Raw genomic sequence first — 19,255 nt, 5'->3', positions numbered from 1 at the left:
GTAATCGCCGAGACCGGCCCCACGTCTCCCTGCGTGGTGAAGCTCCCACATAAAAACCTCTCGATGCCAAATGCCACTCGCTCCGGGTCAAAAACCAATGCCACGTCTGTTGGAAAAGCCAGGGCTGGCAAAGCCCGCATTTTAATTGGACTCCTCAGAAAAACCCAACCAGAACATACAGCGTCTCCTCCGCCCGTGTACCAGGTGGAGTACTACACACTGCCGAGGAGATGCGCACTTCTGATAATACGCTATAAAATACTGAGAAGTACAATCACATTGGAGGAAGGACAAAATACAAAATCATTTCACTGCAGCTGTGATAAAACGGAAACTATACAGAATTTACACATGCCTTAATTACACCAGAACATCAGGTAAGTATTTGATTTAGGAGTGAAATAAGAAACAAAATGTAAGTTAATTTCAAGGGAAAAAATGCAGAAGTAAAAACATTGACTCATGAAACCTGGCAGTGCAGTGGATTGTTTTAGCTTAATACTCATGACCCATGGATCAGAAGTCTGTCGGTTTACCCATAACGCACTTCAGCCCCAAGGTCCTGACATGTCGCTGGTAACCTAGAGACGCTGCCGATTCCAGCCTCCCATTTTAAATGAAACGTTCATCGTGCTTCTGAACGGATTCTCTTCAGGCTCTCAGTCATAGTGTAGCGCTGTGTAGAATATGATCCACACCACCTGAAACACACCAGTCATAGCAGCAGTGTGACATGCTGAGAGAAAGTCATACAAGAAACAATATAGAAAAGTGTTACGAAAAACTGAATAAGCTACTAAAGAAAATGTCTCTAAATATAGTTGAAAATAGATTAATCACATAACTCTACAGTATACTTCCACTTATATGACAAATGCATATATTATGCAACATGAATTTATCACCCAAAATGCACACAGTTTATTACATATTATCTGAAACCACAAAAAATAAACAAACATTGTGAATCAGTGTCAAATCAACCAACATACATTCCAGTTCTTATTAAACAGAACCAAATAAGTGTGTCCACTAAGACAAATGACAGTCATATCACCACATGCACGACGGAGATGACGTATGGAGTTTGACTACAGTGCTGTTGTAAGCAATCTAGCAAAAACGGTTAACTCAAAACTTGGTCAAGGGCTGATTCAATTTTTGGAGCTTTATTTCAGAACTAAAAAATTGCACGTGTCTGCAAAAAGAATTCTGCAATTAATCGACAACCACTACAAGACACTGAGTTTGACTCAGAAAACCAGCGGTAGCATCTCACAGACCCTCAGAAGAAAGGAGCGATTGTGCATTTGCACGTTTTGATACGGTTTCAACCCCTTTTGTTTGTTTTCGGTACACTAACAGTTCTGTTATCCCTTTAAGGCTGCAGAACATCTCAGGAAAAACTCTCTTTTCATGGATGAAGTCAAACAACCCAGCAAACAAAGGTTGCCATTAAATACGAAGACATTTGTATACATTTTGTGACATTTTTAAAAATATGACCATTACGGTAAGCACCAAAATGCTCCGTTAAACTGCCAAGCTACTGACACCCTGGCAGAGCAAAATCCTCACGGCCGTCAGCCATTAACAGAGAAGATACACGGTTACCAGGAATAACGCGAAGGAGGTCATGAAGCCTTCTTTGGTGAGCTCCCACATGCCCCCATATTCCTCCTCATCCACCTGTTGGAAACTGCTGAAGTAAACATACAGCACGCCCGCGTTGATGATGCAGAATCTGCAAGACACACAAAAACAGTCAAACCCCAGCGCTCACTTTGTTTCTGGGCGGCATATCAATTGTTAATGGTCATCATGATACTGCCCCTTTCAATACCGATTGCAAATGGCTGAAATACAAACGAGTCACCTGATGAATCAGAAAAAAATCTTCGCGGGCCATGAACGCCAGACTTTCCAGATTATTGGTGTGCATTTTTATTAATTACAGCGGTCATCACAACAGTATGACGGTTATTTTCAGGACGGATACCCACATGGCAATGCCAAGGAATCCCTTCAGCGGCGCAACGCCCCATATGACTCCGAGAACAACAGCGATGATTTGTCGGAACCAGTAGACAACGTCTAAAAACTCATCCTGCAAAGAGAACGTCATTCATCGCAGTTAACACGGGCAACGTGAAGGCATTGGGGAAAACGACAGTCCTGATTAAAACTTCAGTTCACAAGATAAATGGCATAATTTTTTAAACAGCAGTTTGAACTTAAAGTAAATTAGCTTCAGTTACTAAATGTTTTCCCAAGACTTACTGTGAAACGACACTCTCCACACAGAGCACGCACACACCCGTTTACTCCAACTTAGGTTATAGCAGACCTGACAGCACGTCAGATTTCATGGACTAATATTGGCAGTTTAGCTAGGTCAGCTAGGCTAGGTCAGCTACAGTGCATCTGGAAAGTATTCACAGCGCTGTTACAGCCTTATTCCAAAATGGATTAAATTCATTTTTCCCCTCAAAAACACAATACCCTACAATGACAAAGTGAAAAAGGTTTGTTTGGAATTGTTGCAAATTGATTAAAAATTAAAAAAAATAAATCACATGTACATAAGCATTCACGGCCTTTGCCATGACACTTGAGGTGCATCCTGTTTCCACTGATCATCCTTCAGTTGTATCGACAACTTGACTGGAGTCCACCTGTGATAAATCCAGTTGATTGGACACGATTTGGAAAGGCACGCACCTGTCTGTATAAGGTCCCATAGTTGACAGTACATGTCAGCACACAAACCAAGTCATCCAAGGAATTGTCTGTAGACCTCCGAGACAGGATTGTATCGCGGCACAGATCAGGGGAAGGGTACAGAAAAACTTCTGCAGCATTGAAGATCCCAGTGAGCACAGTGGCCTCCATCATCCATAAATGGAAGACGTTTGGAACCACCAGGACTCTTCCTAGAGCTGGCCGCCCGGCCAATCTGAGTGATTGGGGTAGAGGGGCCTTAGTCAGGGAGGTGAACAAAACACAAGGGTCACTCTGACAGAGCTTCAGCATTGCTCTGTGGAGAGAGGAGAACCTTCCAGAAAGACAACCATTTCTGCAGCACTCCACCAATCAGGCCTGTATGGTAGAGTGGCCAGACAGAAGCCACTCCTCAGTAAAAGGCATGAGAGCCAGCTTGGAGTTTGTCAAAAGGCACCTGAAGGACTCTCAGACCATGAGAAACAAAATTCCCTGGTCTGATGAAACAAACATTGAACTCTTTGGCCTGACTGCCAAGCGTCATGTCTGGAGGAAACCAGGCACCACTCGTCACCTGGCCAATACAGTGAAGCATGCTGGTGGCAGCATCATGCTGTGGGGTTGTTTTTCAGCAGCAGGAACTGGGAGACTAGTCAGGGTCGAGGGAAAGGTGAATGCAGCAATCTACAGAGACATCCTTGAAGAAAACCTGCTCCAGAGTGCTCTGGACATCAGACTGGAGCGAAGGTTCATCTTCCAACAGGACAACGACCCTAAGCACACAGTTCGGGACCACTACGTGAATGTTCTTTAGTGGCCCAGCCAGAGCCCAGACTTGAACCCGATTGAACATCTCTGGAGAGATCTGAAAATGGCTGTGCCCCAACGCTCCCCATCCAACCTGATGGAGCTTGAGAGGTTCTGCAAAGAAGAATGGGAGAACCTGCCCAAAAATAGGTGTGCCAAGCTTGTAGCATCATAATCAGAAAGACTTGCGACTGTAATTGCTGCCAAAGGTGCGTCAACAAAGTATTGAGCAAAGGCTGTGAATACTTAAGTAAATGTAATTCTTTGGGGGGGGTATTTTTAATAAACTTTCAAAAATTCCAAACAAACTTTTTTCACTTTGTCATTATTGTGTGGGGTATTGTGTGTAGAATTTTGAGACTGTAACATAACATGTGGAAAAAGTGAAGCGCTGTGAATACTTTCCGGATGCACTGTAGGTCAGGTCAGGTAGATCAGATAGGTTAGATTAACTAGGTCAGCTATGTCAGGTAGGTCAGCTACATGATCCGAAGCAGGACTGGTAGCCATCGCTAGCTCGGTAAAGGAGATCTAGGGATAAACAAATCAGGAGAGCACAGCTGAACCAATTAACTAATCAGTTAGTTAGCAGGTCTAAAACGAAGCACTCCTGTGATAACATTTACGGGAGATTCCCAGTTTAAATCCGTCAGGATCTCGCAACTTCACTTGAACGCATTGGCAGGTAACATTACCGAGCCAGTGGTACAAAATTAGACAACACAGATGACCCAGATTACCTCAAATAACTCAGTTGACCCAGATTACCTCAAATAACCCATATTAACTAACCCAGCCAGCGAGGTGCCGTGACACACAGAGTTTGAGACCAAAAATAACGACTGAACGTCGCAATGGATCCTATGAAGCTCTCTTAAGGGACTATCGCAGCAGTGTTGGTGTGCTACCGGAGACCCGGCTAACCTGCGGACCCTCTCGCGCTAACCGGAGACACGGCTAACCTGCGGACCCTCTCGCGCTAACCGGAGACACGGCTAACCTGCGGACCCTCTCGCGCTAACCGGAGACACGGCTAACCTGCGGACCCTCTGGCGCTAACCGGAGACCCGGCTAACCTGCGGACCCTCTGGCGCTAACCGGAGACACGGCTAACCTGCGGACCCTCTGGCGCTAACCGGAGACACGGCTAACCTGCGGACGCTCTCGCGCTAACCGGAGACACGGCTAACCTGCGGACCCTCTCGCGCTAACCGGAGACCCGGCTAACCTGCGGACCCTCTCGCGCTAACCGGAGACCCGGCTAACCTGCGGACCCTCTCGCGCTAACCGGAGACCCGGCTAACCTGCGGACCCTCTCGCGCTAACCGGAGACCCGGCTAACCTGCGGACCCTCTCGCGCTAACCGGAGACCCGGCTAACCTGCGGACCCTCTCGCGCTAACCGGAGACCCGGCTAACCTGCGGACCCTCTCGCGCTAACCGGAGACCCGGCTAACCTGCGGACCCTCTCGCGCTAACCGGAGACCCGGCTAACCTGCGGACCCTCTCGCGCTAACCGGAGACCCGGCTAACCTGCGGACCCTCTCGCGCTAACCGGAGACCCGGCTAACCTACGGACCCTCTCGCGCTAACCGGAGACACGGCTATCCTACGGACCCTCTCGCGCTAACCGGAGAGCCAGCCACTAACCTTCTCGTGCCACACGGATTTTCCGCTGAGCGCCTTGCTCCACGCGGACGGTCTCGCACCCCCGTTGGCTTCGTGCGCGTCTTCTTTCCTCTTAGAGCCGTTAGTCATCCTCCACACGTACGAATCCTCCGTTAACAAACGCGTCTCCCCGTTAATAACGGCGTCACGTAACGTTAACGTCCCTCAGCGGACCGTGAACTACCGAGCCAGCACGAGACACTGCTGACACCTAACAGCGACGCCGCTAGCGGTCCGCCGACTGCGCATGTGCGCAGGGGTCTCGACCCTGCCGTAGCGTCCAATCAGCGAGTGCGACGTCTGCACTCTCCGCCAATCAGGCGCTTGCGTGTTAGCGCTGAGAGGACGAGCGCGCCCTCTGCAGGTCGCCAGTGAGTGCTGCAGCATGACGCTGATTCGTGTGTGAGTGAGGGAACGTTTCCGTCGCACAAAAACAAACAAACACTGCATATTTTAAAACAGTGTTTCAGCATAATCCACAATTCTAGCAGCCTGAAACACTACACACATAGTGGTGGACGTTCCTGTGTGCTCAGCCGGCTAACATGAGTTCAGTGTGCTGTCGTTATGCTGGACTGTTAACGTGTTTTCTTCTTTTCTTGTGTGTGGGTCTGTAGCAGCTCACATAATAAATCTCCATACCACAGTAGCAGGCCTACCCGCAGAGGACAGACTGCTAGACGAACCAGTTCATTTATAGTTCATTTTTGCATTTTTAAATGACCATCTGCTAAAATCAATAACAGCTATATTTACAACGGATAGTGAGCAACACAAATGGATGAATGAATGGTGTCACTATGTCTGAGCATCAGTGATGCTCTACTATCCTTAAATTATATTATTTTTGACCTAAACGTCCAAATGTCCCTTTTGGCTCATGCTGCTAAGACCACCGTGGTAGCCCACCTTTCCACACGGTCTCCGCGATAACGGGGGGGCCTTTCATGTAGAGCTGGGATTACTAACACAGTCAGCCTTTATTTCTGTGTTGTATCTTACACAGATTACACGTGTGTTTCTGCGACACAAAATCTATGTCATGTGAATTAATGTCTTCGGGACACACAACCGCTAAAATGACATACAAACACACAAACTCGCGCGCCCTACGTTATCAATTAGAAGCACGGTGCTTTTACGTGACGCACGCCTGCCCGTGCCTGCGCGAGAGCCCCGCGAGAGCCCCGCGCGGCCTGCACACCCCCACTAACGACGCCTCCTTGGTTTTAGGGTGCAGACCGAAGGCTCCGTGCTACGCTCCAAACGTGCCTCGCGCTAACGTACCCCTCCGGAGCCGCTTCACGAGCTCGCGTTGATCAGGGCTTCGGTAGGCAGTGACGCTCCGGTCACGTGCCCTTCCCCCGGGTACGTGCGTCGTGGTTTCTTTTCCCCTCTCTTTCAACCGAGATCGGTCCGAATAAACAGGAGCGCGAGGGCCCCCTTTTTGTCGCATCTCGCAGCCGCGGCGCGCTCAGCTCCCCGCCGCCCCGGGCTCGCGTGGTTTCTGGGCGTGTGCTGTGTCGCGGAGCGGACCGTCTCTCTGGCGTGTTTGTGACGCGCGCCCCGGATCGAGTGCGCGGTAAGTTGCGTTTAAGTGTTTGGGCCAGCATCCGACACGACGTGTCCGCGCGGTTGTGGCGCAAAGTTGCGCCTGCGAGCGTGCGATGCCGCTGATGCGGCAGGCGGCGGCGGTTTGTACGGCTGCACGCAGCGTCCTGTGCAAAATGGCGACAGTAGGTGGGGGGGCGCGAGTCTAGTTTTTGGGGTCTGGTCTGGCTTCTCGTGCCGGGTCGCTGCGGGACTGTTCGGCCGGGGCGTTCCGCGCCAGCAACACTTTCGCGACGTCGAAAGTTGCGTCGGCGTTTCGCTGAACGGACGGGCCCGTGCTCTCGGTGTAGCGCTGCTTTTTGCGCGTGCACCGGGAGCACATATTCCGCGCAGTGGCCGTGGCGTGTTTTCACGGCTCCTGCGCGGAGCGGGAGGTGAAGAGCGCTCACTGTTGCTTGGAAGAAGAAAAAAAAAACCGCTCGAGTTACTTCGGGAGTCTGGGTCTACGAGCCCAGTGCACGAGGCTGCGGATGATGGAAGTGTTTACGTCCGTAAAAGAGCGAGTGAAGTTTGCGTTAGTTGATAACAAAACGAGACTGCCGGTCTTGCGTCCCTAGAATAAACGCATCTTCGGTGATCAGTCATAACGTTCCCAGCCAAGCGCAGTGACGTGAAGGGCCAGACTTGTGCATGTGGTGTGTGTTACGGTAAACGTGAAGTTAAACATCACCGTTGGGGAGCGGCCCCGTGAGGTTTGCTTCATTTTTTCCTAATATGCCATTAAGTGCTGCATCTGTGAGTTTAAAAAAAAAGTTAGTCTATCTGAAAGTGTGTGTGTATGTAGGGCTGCTGGACTTGGTGTCCCTGCTGGGCAGGACCGGCGCGTTAATGAAGCGTTCTGCATTAAAACTCCAGCGCATGGGCTGGATGTTTAATGTTGTGAGGGATCGCTCACCTCACCAGTGACTGGCAGCCTGGGGCCTTATGACATTTGAGGTGTGTGTGTTTATTGCCCCAAAGTTGTCTGCTGAGAAACTGATTTGTTTTTAAACTGTTCCGTGTGACACGAAGTATGACTTATAAAAATGTGAAATCAGTCAATTTAACGAACCATCACAATAAATGTGAAGAATGCAACTCTTAGACCATCACTGCTTTTGTATGTTTGTGTTGTGTAGTTTTTTGTGTGACACTTTTTATTCCACAGTCCAGAGAGAATGGTCGCAAATCTCCGAACGGTCCCCGACTGAGGCCCAGAGAGCAGGCCGTGAGCGCGGGACGAGCCTGGGCTGGTGTGTGTGTGTGTGTGTGTGTGTGTGTGTGTGCGCGGGTCGAGCCTGGGCTGGCGTGTCTGTGTGTGTGCGCGGGTCGAGCCTGGGCTGGCGTGTGTGTGTGTGTGTGTGTGCGCGGGTCGAGCCTGGGCTGGCGTGTCTGTGTGTGTGTGTGCGCTGGCGGTTTCTTTTCTGGTCAGTGGGAGCCGGCGCTGGGTAAGACACGGTGATGTCGGCCATTTTAGGTGGGACAGCGGCGTCCGTGCAGTTCCACCATCTTTCCTCTCCTCTACTTTCTAGCGGATCTTTAACACCTTACGTGCTGGTCCCAGCTGACCGGTAGCCCCATCGCGCGCCTTCCAAAAGCCAAACCGCGGTCTGAAGTTAATCTGGAACCTAACGCTCGGCCAGCTCGACTCGCACGCGTAACCGTCACACCGCGGCACAGCCTCCTCAAGCCCCGGAACCGGGCTGTTCGTCTCCTACGGTAACGGCCCCGAGGTGTTTATAGAAGTAAGGAAATACACACTTTTAGTTGGACCTGTACGCCCAGAGACAAACACGCGCGTGCCCAGGTTGCGAGCAGGTCCGTGTGCGCATCGGACTCGACGCGGCTGGGCGGGACGCCCACACCTAGGAGCCTCAGACGTGGACGCTGAGCTCGGAAACTAAAGCAGGGCGAGATCTCCACTCGCAAGCACTTGCGGAAAAACCAAGCCAGTGAAAGCCAGGAACTGAAGGGGGTGTGGGTGTGTGTGTGTGTGTGTGTGTGTGTGTGTGTGTGTGCACGCGCGCGCGCGCCTGGGGGGTTGAGGGTGGCCGGTTGCCATGGGGATAGTAACACACCAGTGGTGTAGCCGACCTGTCTCCCGGCAGACTGGGCCGAACTTGTTGAAGGGAGGCAGAGTGGGGGAGGGGTGCTACAATCAGACGCGCGTGCGTGTGTGTGTGTGTGTGAGAGAGAAACGGACAGAGAAAGTGGCCACCCCAGACCCTGTCCATCTGGAGGGAGTTTTCAAGCGTGGAGAATGAACGTGCACACGCACTATTTTGAGGGGTCTGCCCCGATTGTGCTGTGACCCTAAAATAGACAGACGTGGGGGGGGGTGTAACCGAGCACGGCGAGGGTGGGGGGGGGTGTAACCCAGCACGGCAAGCGTAGCCCAGTACCGTGAAGGGTTGAGCCCGCACGGCGAGGGGAGACACACCACACGACTACATCGTGGAGAATCTCCCTAAACAGGCCTTACGCCTCCGCGTTTGTCCCCGTCCAGAACCCTACGTGCAGTTTGTTTAGTCTTTTCTCGCCCTTAACCAGCGTCGGCGGGCTCGACGATGTCTCCGCCGCTGGCGTTCTGCTGGACTTGCGTGTCTTTCTGGAAACCTCATGAGTCAGAGGAGAATTCGCCAGTGACTCAGACAGACTGGGGCAGAACACGCAGCGGGCTGTTTCGAGCCGGGGACAGACGCGAGTTTCACGAAGGACGTGCGGCGCGTCGGCGGTGACTCGGAATGCGAGATGCGGGGCGTCCGGTTACGGGAGCTGGAAGGCGTCCCGGCGGCGCGCGAGGGCCGTTCGTACCTGGGAGCCGAGCGGCTGCTGCCTTCCCCCGGGGCCCAGCCGACGAGCACGCAGGGACTCAGGTTGGCTGCTGACTGAACAGGACATGGTGGAACATTCCAGAAGCTTCAGAGTGTGCCAGAGGAGAGGAAGAGAGTGCGGGGGGAGGGAGGGAGGGAGGGAGGGAGGCAGAGAGGCAGTGGGGGAGGGTGGGACCATGTGATTGTTAGATGGGGGGAGGGGGAGTGGGTGTGGTGGGGTAACAGGGCAGAAAATTCCTTGCAAAAACACCTCTCTGCTTCTACTACTTGTTCACAAGCGCCCCCCCCCCCGACACATTCGCGCTCGTGCGCACAAACACGCACACGCGCTCGTTCCCTCGTTCACGGCGGCCCAGCCCCCATTCCTCACCACCCCCCCCCCGGGCCCGGACCACGTGACGAATGGTGGGCTCTGCCCACTCCACAAACCCTTTGTGTCGGTCATGTGACCCTGCACTCTTGGCAGAAGCTTGCCCCGTCATGCAGAACCGAGCGGCACGCTAGCAGCTCGGCCCAGAAAAAGGTCACGTCCGTCTGGGTGCTGGAGGGAGGGAGGGAGGGAGGGAGGGGGGTCTTCGTCTTCCTTCCACAGTGCTGGATCTTTTTTGGGGGGTTATAAACACTACTTAAAGAGATCAGAGGGAATCTGTAGTAGTTGGTGAGGAACGGAGGAGGAATGGCCATCAAGGTTTTCCGGAAGCGTGGCTGGGGTGTGGAGCTGGTTGCTGCTTGCAGAGACGTCACCCAGGTCCGTCTGGCAGCGTGTGTGATGTGGTGCGTCGGTGCTTAATTGTGACGTCTTTACCACCAGCCCCCCAGCGCGGAGGTCACCCTAGTGGCATCAGCCGGTCATCTCTGAACAGATCCGTAAACGAGTAGCCCCTTAGCAGAAGGAATCTTTCTCCCTTTTCTCCATCAACACACTCAGGACTGCAGGCGTTCATTTGGGAAGAGAGGCTGGAGACACGGCTTTACGCTCATTTGGCTAAAATCACGGTGAATGAGTGTTTGAAATTCAGAATCATTTCAGCCTTAAACAGAGAGCCATGACCTACATACAGGTCGTTCAGGTCACTGGCAGGGAACTGTGACCTGTGTACAGGTCATTATTGGCTTTGGCAGGCCTAGACTGCCCTGAGGTCTGAGACAGAGCAGTACAGCGGGACTTTCAGCTTTTTTAAAAGGTAGAAGTGCGAGTGCAGTTTGAACTCTGGTCATGAAGTGTGCGTGTGTTCATCCTTTTTACGGGAAGACGACGCGCGTCAGGCGAGTCCGTCCAAGGTCAGCAGCGATGGGGGGGGGGAAGGGTCTGTGACCATCAAACTCTCTGAGCAGTGGACCAATCAGCATCTTCTCTAGTGCCAGGGGAAAAAAATAGGACGTAGTGAGGTGTCTTCCGTAACCGGCTGTCCGCGTTTTCTCTACACGCTACAGGCGTCTTCTCCCAGCTCGTAGGGTTTGAATCCTGGCCGAGAAGCGGTTCTGTCTCGGGGCCGCTGTTCCTTCAGACATTTGGCAGGTTGCGAGCACTTGGTAAACGGCTCCTTGGAAACCTGGCGCTGGAGACGTGAGAGGTGCCACTCCGCCTCAGCGCAGGTCTGCTGTTTGCATCACGTCAGCAGAACCCAGTGATCCACTCGGTCTCATCACTTTATTTGCAGCTAGTTCTGTTTCGTCAGTGATTCAGTTACATCAGTGTTTTTAGCTCAGAATCAATGCAAACTGGGACATCGTCTTGTCACGCAACTGCTAACAAACCTTTTTTCTTCACTTGCAGATTTTGTGATGCCTTAAACACAACCCGTTCAAAAAACAAAACAAAAAAGAGGACAAATAGTCATCGTGGACTGACCGTCATGTTCCACGCCAACTTCCTGTCCACAGACAGACTATAAGGGTGGAGTCCAAGTCAGGTAAAGGAATTTCAGTGGAGTTACCTTATCAAGAGCCATGGCTAGCAAGCGGAAGTCCACAGTCCCATGCATGATCCCCGTGAAGACGCTGCACCTGCACGAGGACGTCGAGCAGGGCTGCGACTCGCCCTCGTCCAGAGACTGCAGCTTCTCCAAGGACGAGGGCGTCGGAAAGGGCTTCCACGGTCTGGGAGAGTCCTCCGGACAGGACACAGGCGACGTGAACAAAGACACCGGCACCTACGTCTGCAGGCCCTGCCGTTTTGAGACCCAGGACCTGAACCTCTTCCTGGACCACGTCTACAGCGGGCACCCGGAGTTCCGCTCGGATCCATCCTTCTTCTGCGCAGACTGCGGGGTGAGCGCGGCCAAGTTCGAAGGCCTGGCCTTGCACAACGCTCGCGTGCACCCGAGCACGCTGACCACCACGCTCCAGCTAAAGAAGAAAGACCGGAAGGTCACGGTGGAGCAGAACCTGGTCGTGGGCCCTGGTGAAAGCACCAGCGCCAAAGATTCGGAGATCTCCATTACAAAAACGCCAATCATGAAAATGCTGAAAGGTAAGTCGGAACCCAAGAGGATCGTAGTTTCCCACGCTGCCACGGACGAGGCTGCCAAGCAGGCGGAGTCGATAGACTCTCCGCCAGTGACGGTCACTCACGTCCCCACGATTGTTCACAACGGAGCGGCAAGCAAAGTCAGCCTACCTTCCGCCATCCAGATCGTCAACGGCTCTGGGGCTTTGCCCATGCTGAAGACGGCCATCACGCAGGTGGTCTCCGTGGTTCAGAACAGGAGTCTCAACCAGCAGTCATCGTCCCTCACGCTGTCCTCGTCCTCGTCAGGCTCCAAGAATCTGCCAAAGGTGATGATTCCGCTCAGCAGCATTCCCACTTACAACGCGTCCATGGACAGCAGCAGCTTCCTGAAGACCTCCTTCAGCAAGTTCCCCTACCCCACCAAGGCAGAGCTGTGCTACCTGACCGTGGTCACCAAGTACCCAGAGGAGCAAATAAAAATCTGGTTTACAGCGCAGAGGCTTAAGCAAGGAATCAGCTGGTCCCCGGAGGAGATAGAGGACGCCCGCCGGAAGATGTTCAACACCATCATACAGACGGCGCCCCCTGCTGGCGCACAGCAGCGCCAGCCGCACCACGGCACCGCCCAGCAGACCATCGCCGTCCTGCCGGCCTCGCTGGGGACCCCCGGCATCCCTCACATTTTGCAGGGAAGCCTGGTTGGCCAAGGAGGGGTGATAGTCACCCAGCCCATGATGGCTAACGGGATTCAGGTGGGCAGCACCCCCGTGGCCCTGGCTCTGACGCCCAAGCCCCAGGCCGCCGCCAAGCCCCCGATGCAGGCGAAGCCTGCCGCCGCCCTGATGGCCGATAAGGGGCTCGGCGTGGTGGTGGGTGCCGTCGGGAGCAGCAACAGCGCCAACTTCGCCGTTAGCAACGGCGCTAGCAGCAGCAGCACGAGCAGCGTCATCAGTAGCGTCAGCACCCCCGCGAGTGTGATCAGCGTCAGCGGCAACAGCAATAGTAAAGTCAGCGTGCCTAGCAACAACAACAACATCATCAAAGCAGTAAATGGCAACAAAAACAGCACTAACCTTAAAAGCAACATTTCAAAGTGTAGCACAGACGGCGGCACCGACGCTAAAGGTACCGGTGACGACACCAAGCGCGGCGGTAACGCCAGTCCCGGCGGTACGGTCATCACTAGCCCAGCCGGCGCCCTGGCAACCATTGGCTGCATCCCCAGCAAGGCGGACAGCCCGTCGCCAGCCTCTGCCAACTCGCGCACCCTCCCCACCACCAGCTTCCTGGACCCCAGCTTTTACAAGGCCAAAAAGTCCCAAGAGCAGCTGTCCGCCTTAAAGGAGAGTTTCCTCGTCAGCCAGTTCCCCAATCAAGAGGAGGTGGACCGGCTCACGAGCCTCACCGGCCTGACCGTGCGGGAGGTGAGGAAGTGGTTCAGCGACCGCCGATACCATTTCCGCAACCTCAAGGGCGCAAGGTCGAGCACCGGCGGTCAGACCACCGGCAGTTCCGCCGGGAGCTGTGCGTTCTCTTCCGCCCCTGCCGCCGAGCTTCCAGACAGTGCCGTGATATCGGAGAGGCCCCGGACACCCCAACAGATGCCCCTGAGCCCTCCGCGGCAGCAGCAGCAGCAGACGACTCCGCCCACGCCGACGCGGCGTCCCCCTCGGCCACCCTCGCCGGACTTCACGGCGATCCGTTACAAAGAGAGGGAGCCGCACCAGGTCCGCGCCCTGGAGGCCAGCTTCGGCCAGAACCCCGACCCATCCGGGGAAGAGGTGGACAGGCTACGGGCCGAGACCAAAATGACTCGGCGCGAGATCCACGGCTGGTTTGCCGAGCGACGGAAGAGGGTGGCCGCGGAGAAGAAAAAGGAAGAGCTGGAAAGGGCCGAGCGGGAGGAGGAGGAGCAGCTAGACGAGGAAGAGGGAGCGAGCGAAAACGGGAGGAAAGACGCGTTTAAGGAGACAGCAGAGGGGAGCCGAGGTGATGAGGAATCGTCGTCCTCGGAAACGCAGCAGCAGCTGAAAGATGAGAAACACAAGGACGACGTGTCCGGAACAGAGCCGAAGGTGAACCCAATAAAGATCAACCTCAAAATGCTCAAAGTCACCGAGTCCAACGGAAAAGGCGAAGGACCCCAGACGACCCCAGAGACACCGAAGGTTCCTCCGCCGCTCCTGTCTCAGGCACCGTACCGAGGTAAGAAGACACCGGAGCAGCTCCACCTGCTGAAGCAGGCCTTCGCACGCACCCACTGGCCCAGCAGCGCGCTGTACAACGAGCTGATCGCCAGGACCGGCCTCCCCCGCCCCGAGGTGGTGCGCTGGTTTGGGGACTGCCGCTACGTCCTCAAGAACGGTCAGCTGAAGTGGCTCGAGAGCTACCAGTCCATGGTGGACGAGGAGGACTTTGCGAACGCGGACGTCGCTCCCCTCCGCGAGCACTTGGAGGCGCACGGCAAGCTCGCCGAGGAGCAGGTGGAGGAGCTGGCCACGGCTAGCGGCCTGGGTGAGGAGCTGGTCAGGAGGTGGTTCGCCAGACGAGCGAAAGGGCCCCCGCCGACAGGGAGCAGAAAGCCCGACGAAACGGAAGCCACAGAGACCAAGGCCGTGTCCTCGGTCGCCAAGGGCAAAGCGTCCCAAAAATCAGCACAGCAGGAAGACACGGATGTGAAGGCGAACCAGAGCAACGTTGCTGCAGGAGATCAGACCGCGGAGAAGACAGCTGCACACGCAGCTACCAGTGAGAAGCAAGGTGAGGCCCGTCTGTTGTGGTCATTGGGTTATGCTGTGTGAAAATGATGGGACATTGAACACAGAAGTTAAACAGCATTTTGAAACCTGCTCGTCAGGGTCTGTTTACATTATTACTGCTTGTACTTTTGCCTTGCTTTCAGTTGGGAGAATCATGTGAGCAAGGGTGATATAACCTCAGTAAAGAAAAAAAGGTTCGTCAGGAGTGGGTAAACCAGTTTAAACCAGTTCGCGCTCAGGTTCGGTGGGCTCAGAGGCAGCAGGAACAGGACTTCACCTCATACGGAGTTTTTTTTTTTTTTTATGCTTTATTAATGTTCATTTAAATCCAAAACTTGTTTCCATTTTAATCATACACAACTGTAACTTTACTTTTAAGTGTTGGCATGTTACTGATCTGTCTGGCGCGGTTCATGTGTGTTGTGTACCTGCGTTATCGCTTTATAACTGGGGCAAAATGACTGAGGGAGTCCTATCATAACGTGTGTGTGTGTGTGTGTGTGTGTTCCAGGGCGTGACTGAAGGACTGCGTGTGATCGAGAGGTGGGAAAGTCGCGGCACCTGTGGGATCTACAGCACAGGTGGGCGCGTCGCGTCCGAGTTCTGTGTAAATGGCAGATGTGATTGCGACAGTATCATCAGAGGACGCCGCGGGCACATCATGCCTTCAGCGCCTTGGGGTTACCCAGGCTGAGAAGCAGGGGTACGCAGGGGACGCTCACCTGTGTCACTACTCCAGCCAGACTGGGCTTTGTTTTGGGGGTTTTTTGGGGGGTTGGGAGGGCAAGAAGCAAAGGGATTTCTGTTCCAAAGAGAGAAGCAGCTGAGATTTCGAGAGGCGAGCGGCGACCTCGGCCAGGCCGGCCGTCCTCCGACTCGAACTGCTGGACAGGAAGTGACGTAGAGGGGAGTGTGTTTCCCGGTAAACATTTGGTAGATTCGAGGTACGATTTTCACACTGCACAGCTCACTGTGGAGCCCTTTTCTTTTCTTGTTGATAAGTCCCGGAGGGCCACAGGGGTCCGGGAGATGCTTATCTGTACTCTACAGTTAAAGTATCGTCATCTTGTACTAAAACAAAAACAGATGCTGTTTGTTTCAAGCTCCTAGGACTGTTGTATCATTTTTACACATATTTGCAGAATAAATGAAAATGTAACAAACGTGTGGTGGCACAGCGCTCCGTTGAGAGATTTTCAGCCAGCTCATCGTCGTTGAATAGTTACTTTATTTAATTCTCAGGTTTGAATATGTTTCATATGAAAGGCAAAATGAAAATGTATACTTTCCTCCCAGTATAGCATAGGCACATTACAGAAAAAGGCTTTGTTTGTAAATAAGAGCACTGATAACAAACAGTGATGTCTGAAACAAAGTTTTAAAAAGGCATACATGTCCAACAAGGGGTTTCTCCTTAATATGCGTGCGTGTGCGCGCCCCCACACCGGGACACACAGAGACATGCTAGAAGTAGGACTGGTACGCAGCAAGGGTCGGGGGTCAGCGCATGCGCCGGCCGAGAGGGCATAAGAGTTGGTACTGGTGGGCGGGGACTACAACTTTCCCACTTCCTTTGTGACTAAAACGTCGAGGAAGCCTGCACGTCTGGAACCGGACTGTCTGGAACTCTGATTACGCAAGATTACGCAAATTCATATTGCACAAAAGAACCGTTGGCGGTTCCCGGCTGTAGGTTCGGCGCGATGAGACTGGGAGAGTCAACCCGCTGTTATTACTGGACCCTTTTCCCAGCATTCCTTGCTCAGCGTGAGAAACATCACACTGGATGCAATAAAAATAACCAGTTACGGAAACCTGTAGAGATCTGGGGCCTGCAACCCTGCCCCTTCCTACAAGTGTTCCCAAAACTCTTCTGCACTCAGAACCAAAACAGGTCAAAGGTGAACTCCAGAGAACATTCTAGCATCGCCTAAACTAACACATAGCATAGTGATGCATGGGAGTTAAACTAAAATTATATATATATATATATATATATATATATATATATATATATATATATATATATATATATATATATATATATATTATTTTTTTAATTATTTTTTTTAAATGTGTGTGTATGGAGCAGCAATGTACTTGACTGTGTGAAGACCTGCGTGTTGGAGTTATGCCCTCTAGTGGCGGACTACTGGAACTTCGTCCGCCTCTGCTCCATTGTTCTTTCAGGTGACTTTGGTCTGTACAGCGCTAAATATAGTCAGTTGTAACATTCAGTGTTTCCATAACTGAAACTGGGGCCTCATTAACGCGAAGATAAATAAAAGGGAAAAACACGACACTGCGGACTGTAAAAAAGTTTAAAAAAAAAAACAAAACCAAAACATAAATAATATTTCAGCAAGTATAGCACAGTCTTGTAGACCTACACAGCACAGACAGACCCAGCATTGAGATGGTACAAGTGTTGAGTTCATTTGAGTTAAAAAAAACAAAAACAAACAAACAAACAAAAAAAATAAACCAGCAGTGGAGGGTTCGTCCTCCACACCAGTCTGGGAGACACGGAGTTAACACAAAGGAGAAGTGGACCCCACGTGTACAGCACAAGAACTTAAAACTACACAAAACACAGGAATGTATTAAAAAATAATAACGTCTAAAATATTGCAGGATTGTGATGCAGATTAAGGAGAGAGAGAGAGAGAGAGAGAGAGAGGGCAGATGTGCTCAGACAGTCGAGGTCTTCATAATCAGAACAGAAAGAACGCAGTAAACGTAATGCTTCAACGCCGCAGGCTGGGTGGACCAGCCGGACACAGGTCGAGTCAACATAAAAGCGAATCTCTTCCCCGCCAAGCCCTTGGGTCTACATGACAACCTTCACATTAGGAAGTGGAACAAACAAAAAACTCCACAACAAACGGGTCGTGTAGTAATAATAATAATACAAATATTAATAATGACATTTAAATCAGTGAGGTGAAAGGTGACTTTGATGAGCCTGTTGTACTTTCCTGAAGGACCCCAGAATTCAAAACACATGAACTGTGGCTGCCCCCGTTTCTGCCCGACTTAAAAACAAAAAAAACAAACCAAAACTGGGTCGTGTTTACTCAGCGTTGCAGACTCGGTGGTGGGGGAGAAGACAGCAGAGGTCAGGGAAAGGCAACGTGAGCCCTTTGTGACACATTAATTAGATGTTAGACGCGTTAATTAAAAGAAGGAAATAAAACAAGTCACATTATGAAAGTTAAAAATTGCTGTTTAAATAATTTTCAAAAAACAAAAAAACAAAACAAAAGAGAGGCTCTTTGAGAGCAGATAAGCTGTAGTCGTTCTCTGGACAACAGCAGCATTGGAATAAATAAACCCACATATTTCTACATGCCAGAGAGAGGGGACATACAGGGGGACCTTCGCAGAGCAGCTTCAGACAGATGTGGGCAACAGCGTCCCCTCCCAGGTCTGGACCAGTGGCCTCCAGACTGCTGCGTGGCCTGCACTCGCAACCGCCCCCTTCTGGCCATCTGGGGGGCTGCTTAACAGTTTCTCATTGCTCTCCAAAACCAAATGTTTCACTCCCAGCTCTGCTTCCCCTCTCAGAGAGACACAGAGAGAGAGAGAGAGAGAGAGAGAGAGAGAGAGAGAGAGAGAGAGAGAGAGAGAGAGAGAGAGAAAGAGGGGGAGAGGGAGAGAGAGAAGGGGGGGAGGAGTTCTGCCTGAAATGTAGGCCAAAAGCGCTGGTGACGTTTCCATGGAAACAGGTTTCACAGCAGTCCATGACATCATCAGCACTGACAGACCCTTGAGCTCTGGGTAGGCGTTTGAGGGGCGGAGCCTACACACGGTTGTCTGCAGTGACCCGGGTTCTCCGCATCACCCTGTAGGCGGAGTCAATAATATCATCATCCTCCTCTCACCTGCACATTACTTCAAGGTCATTTTCATAGTCAACAAATTACACTCGAGACCTCTGCAGTAGTTCTACAGCAGCGTATAGAAAGGTCCCCCCCCACACACACACACACACCTCCTGCTCTGGGGGTCCCCGTGATCCAGCAGGGTCTCCTGCGATACTCTGAAGTCCTCTACTGGGGATTGGTAACGGGCTTCAGAGGAGCCCTCACGTCCCCTGTGTCCTGCCTGTCCCGGAGACGAGGGCAGCGGAGACATGGAGGAGCCGGAGGACACCGAGCCCGCGTCTCCCAGACGCTCCCGCCCAACCGCTCCTGCCATCGGACCCAGGAACGGAGAGAGCTCCCCGTTTTCATGCTGAGAGAGAGAGAAAAGGAAAGAATTATATAATTTACAGCGTAATTATAGAAGGGCAGTTTATATAAGTCGCTCTTGTACAGGGGCAGGTGCTGTGTGTCCCAGACACACACACACACACTCTCTTTTTTATGTTCTGGCAGTGGTGTCAGTACTGGACTGGTAATCAGAAGGTTGCCAGTTCAAGTT

General features: G+C 52.3%; 3 protein-coding genes across 7 annotated transcripts in view; 1 reads left to right on the top strand and 2 right to left on the bottom strand.

The window, feature by feature from the left end:
* Positions 1 to 107: 107 nt before the first annotated feature.
* On the bottom strand, positions 108 to 9,734 carry rab5if (RAB5 interacting factor). 2 transcript variants are annotated; one of them, XM_035522363.2, is made up of 4 exons: positions 9,600 to 9,734; positions 2,004 to 2,107; positions 1,615 to 1,744; positions 108 to 701 (listed from the first exon to the last, which is right to left on the bottom strand). In XM_035522363.2, exons 1-4 carry the CDS (start codon positions 9,684 to 9,686, stop codon positions 660 to 662), a joined length of 363 nt encoding a protein of 120 aa, XP_035378256.1. In that variant the 5' UTR covers positions 9,687 to 9,734; the 3' UTR covers positions 108 to 659. The 2 variants fall into 2 exon arrangements, with proteins under 2 accessions (XP_035378256.1, XP_026884067.3); XM_027028266.3 differs by lacking the exon at positions 9,600 to 9,734 and adding an exon at positions 5,178 to 5,452.
* On the top strand, positions 6,441 to 15,993 carry zhx3b (zinc fingers and homeoboxes 3b). 2 transcript variants are annotated; one of them, XM_027028264.3, is made up of 3 exons: positions 6,441 to 6,563; positions 11,397 to 14,831; positions 15,342 to 15,993. In XM_027028264.3, exons 2-3 carry the CDS (start codon positions 11,570 to 11,572, stop codon positions 15,350 to 15,352), a joined length of 3,273 nt encoding a protein of 1,090 aa, XP_026884065.2. In that variant the 5' UTR covers positions 6,441 to 6,563; positions 11,397 to 11,569; the 3' UTR covers positions 15,353 to 15,993. The 2 variants fall into 2 exon arrangements, with proteins under 2 accessions (XP_026884065.2, XP_026884064.2); XM_027028263.3 differs by having other exon boundaries at positions 6,470 to 6,777.
* A 1,766-nt stretch (positions 15,994 to 17,759) lies between these two features.
* The window catches only part of plcg1 (phospholipase C, gamma 1), a 30,334-nt gene continuing 28,838 nt past the window's right edge, over positions 17,760 to 19,255 (bottom strand). For all 3 annotated transcript variants that reach the window (XM_081707011.1, XM_035522360.2, XM_081707012.1), the window contains 2 exons: positions 18,825 to 19,066; positions 17,760 to 18,675 (listed from right to left, as the gene is read on the bottom strand). In XM_081707011.1, the coding sequence (XP_081563137.1) occupies positions 18,633 to 18,675; positions 18,825 to 19,066 (285 nt within the window). In that variant the 3' untranslated portion in view covers positions 17,760 to 18,632. The remainder of the gene's footprint in view (positions 18,676 to 18,824; positions 19,067 to 19,255) is intronic.

Source organism: Electrophorus electricus, chromosome 24 (genome assembly GCF_041902795.1).
Source record: "Electrophorus electricus isolate QZ-2024a chromosome 24, ASM4190279v1, whole genome shotgun sequence".
Taxonomy (NCBI): domain Eukaryota; kingdom Metazoa; phylum Chordata; class Actinopteri; order Gymnotiformes; family Gymnotidae; genus Electrophorus; species Electrophorus electricus.
This window is presented reverse-complemented; position numbering and strand designations above follow the sequence as displayed.

Excerpts from the sequence above, each read along its gene's own strand:
- zhx3b (XM_027028264.3), top strand. The coding sequence starts at position 11,570 with ATGGCTAGCAAGCGGAAGTCCACAGTCCCATGCATGATCCCCGTGAAG.
- rab5if (XM_027028266.3), bottom strand. The coding sequence starts at position 5,285 with ATGACTAACGGCTCTAAGAGGAAAGAAGACGCGCACGAAGCCAACGGG. Across the intron at positions 2,108-5,177 it reads AATCCGTGTGGCACGAGAAG|GATGAGTTTTTAGACGTTGT; the intron begins GTTAGTGGCTGG and ends TTCTCTTTGCAG. Across the intron at positions 1,745-2,003 it reads GGATTCCTTGGCATTGCCAT|ATTCTGCATCATCAACGCGG; the intron begins GTGGGTATCCGT and ends TGTGTCTTGCAG.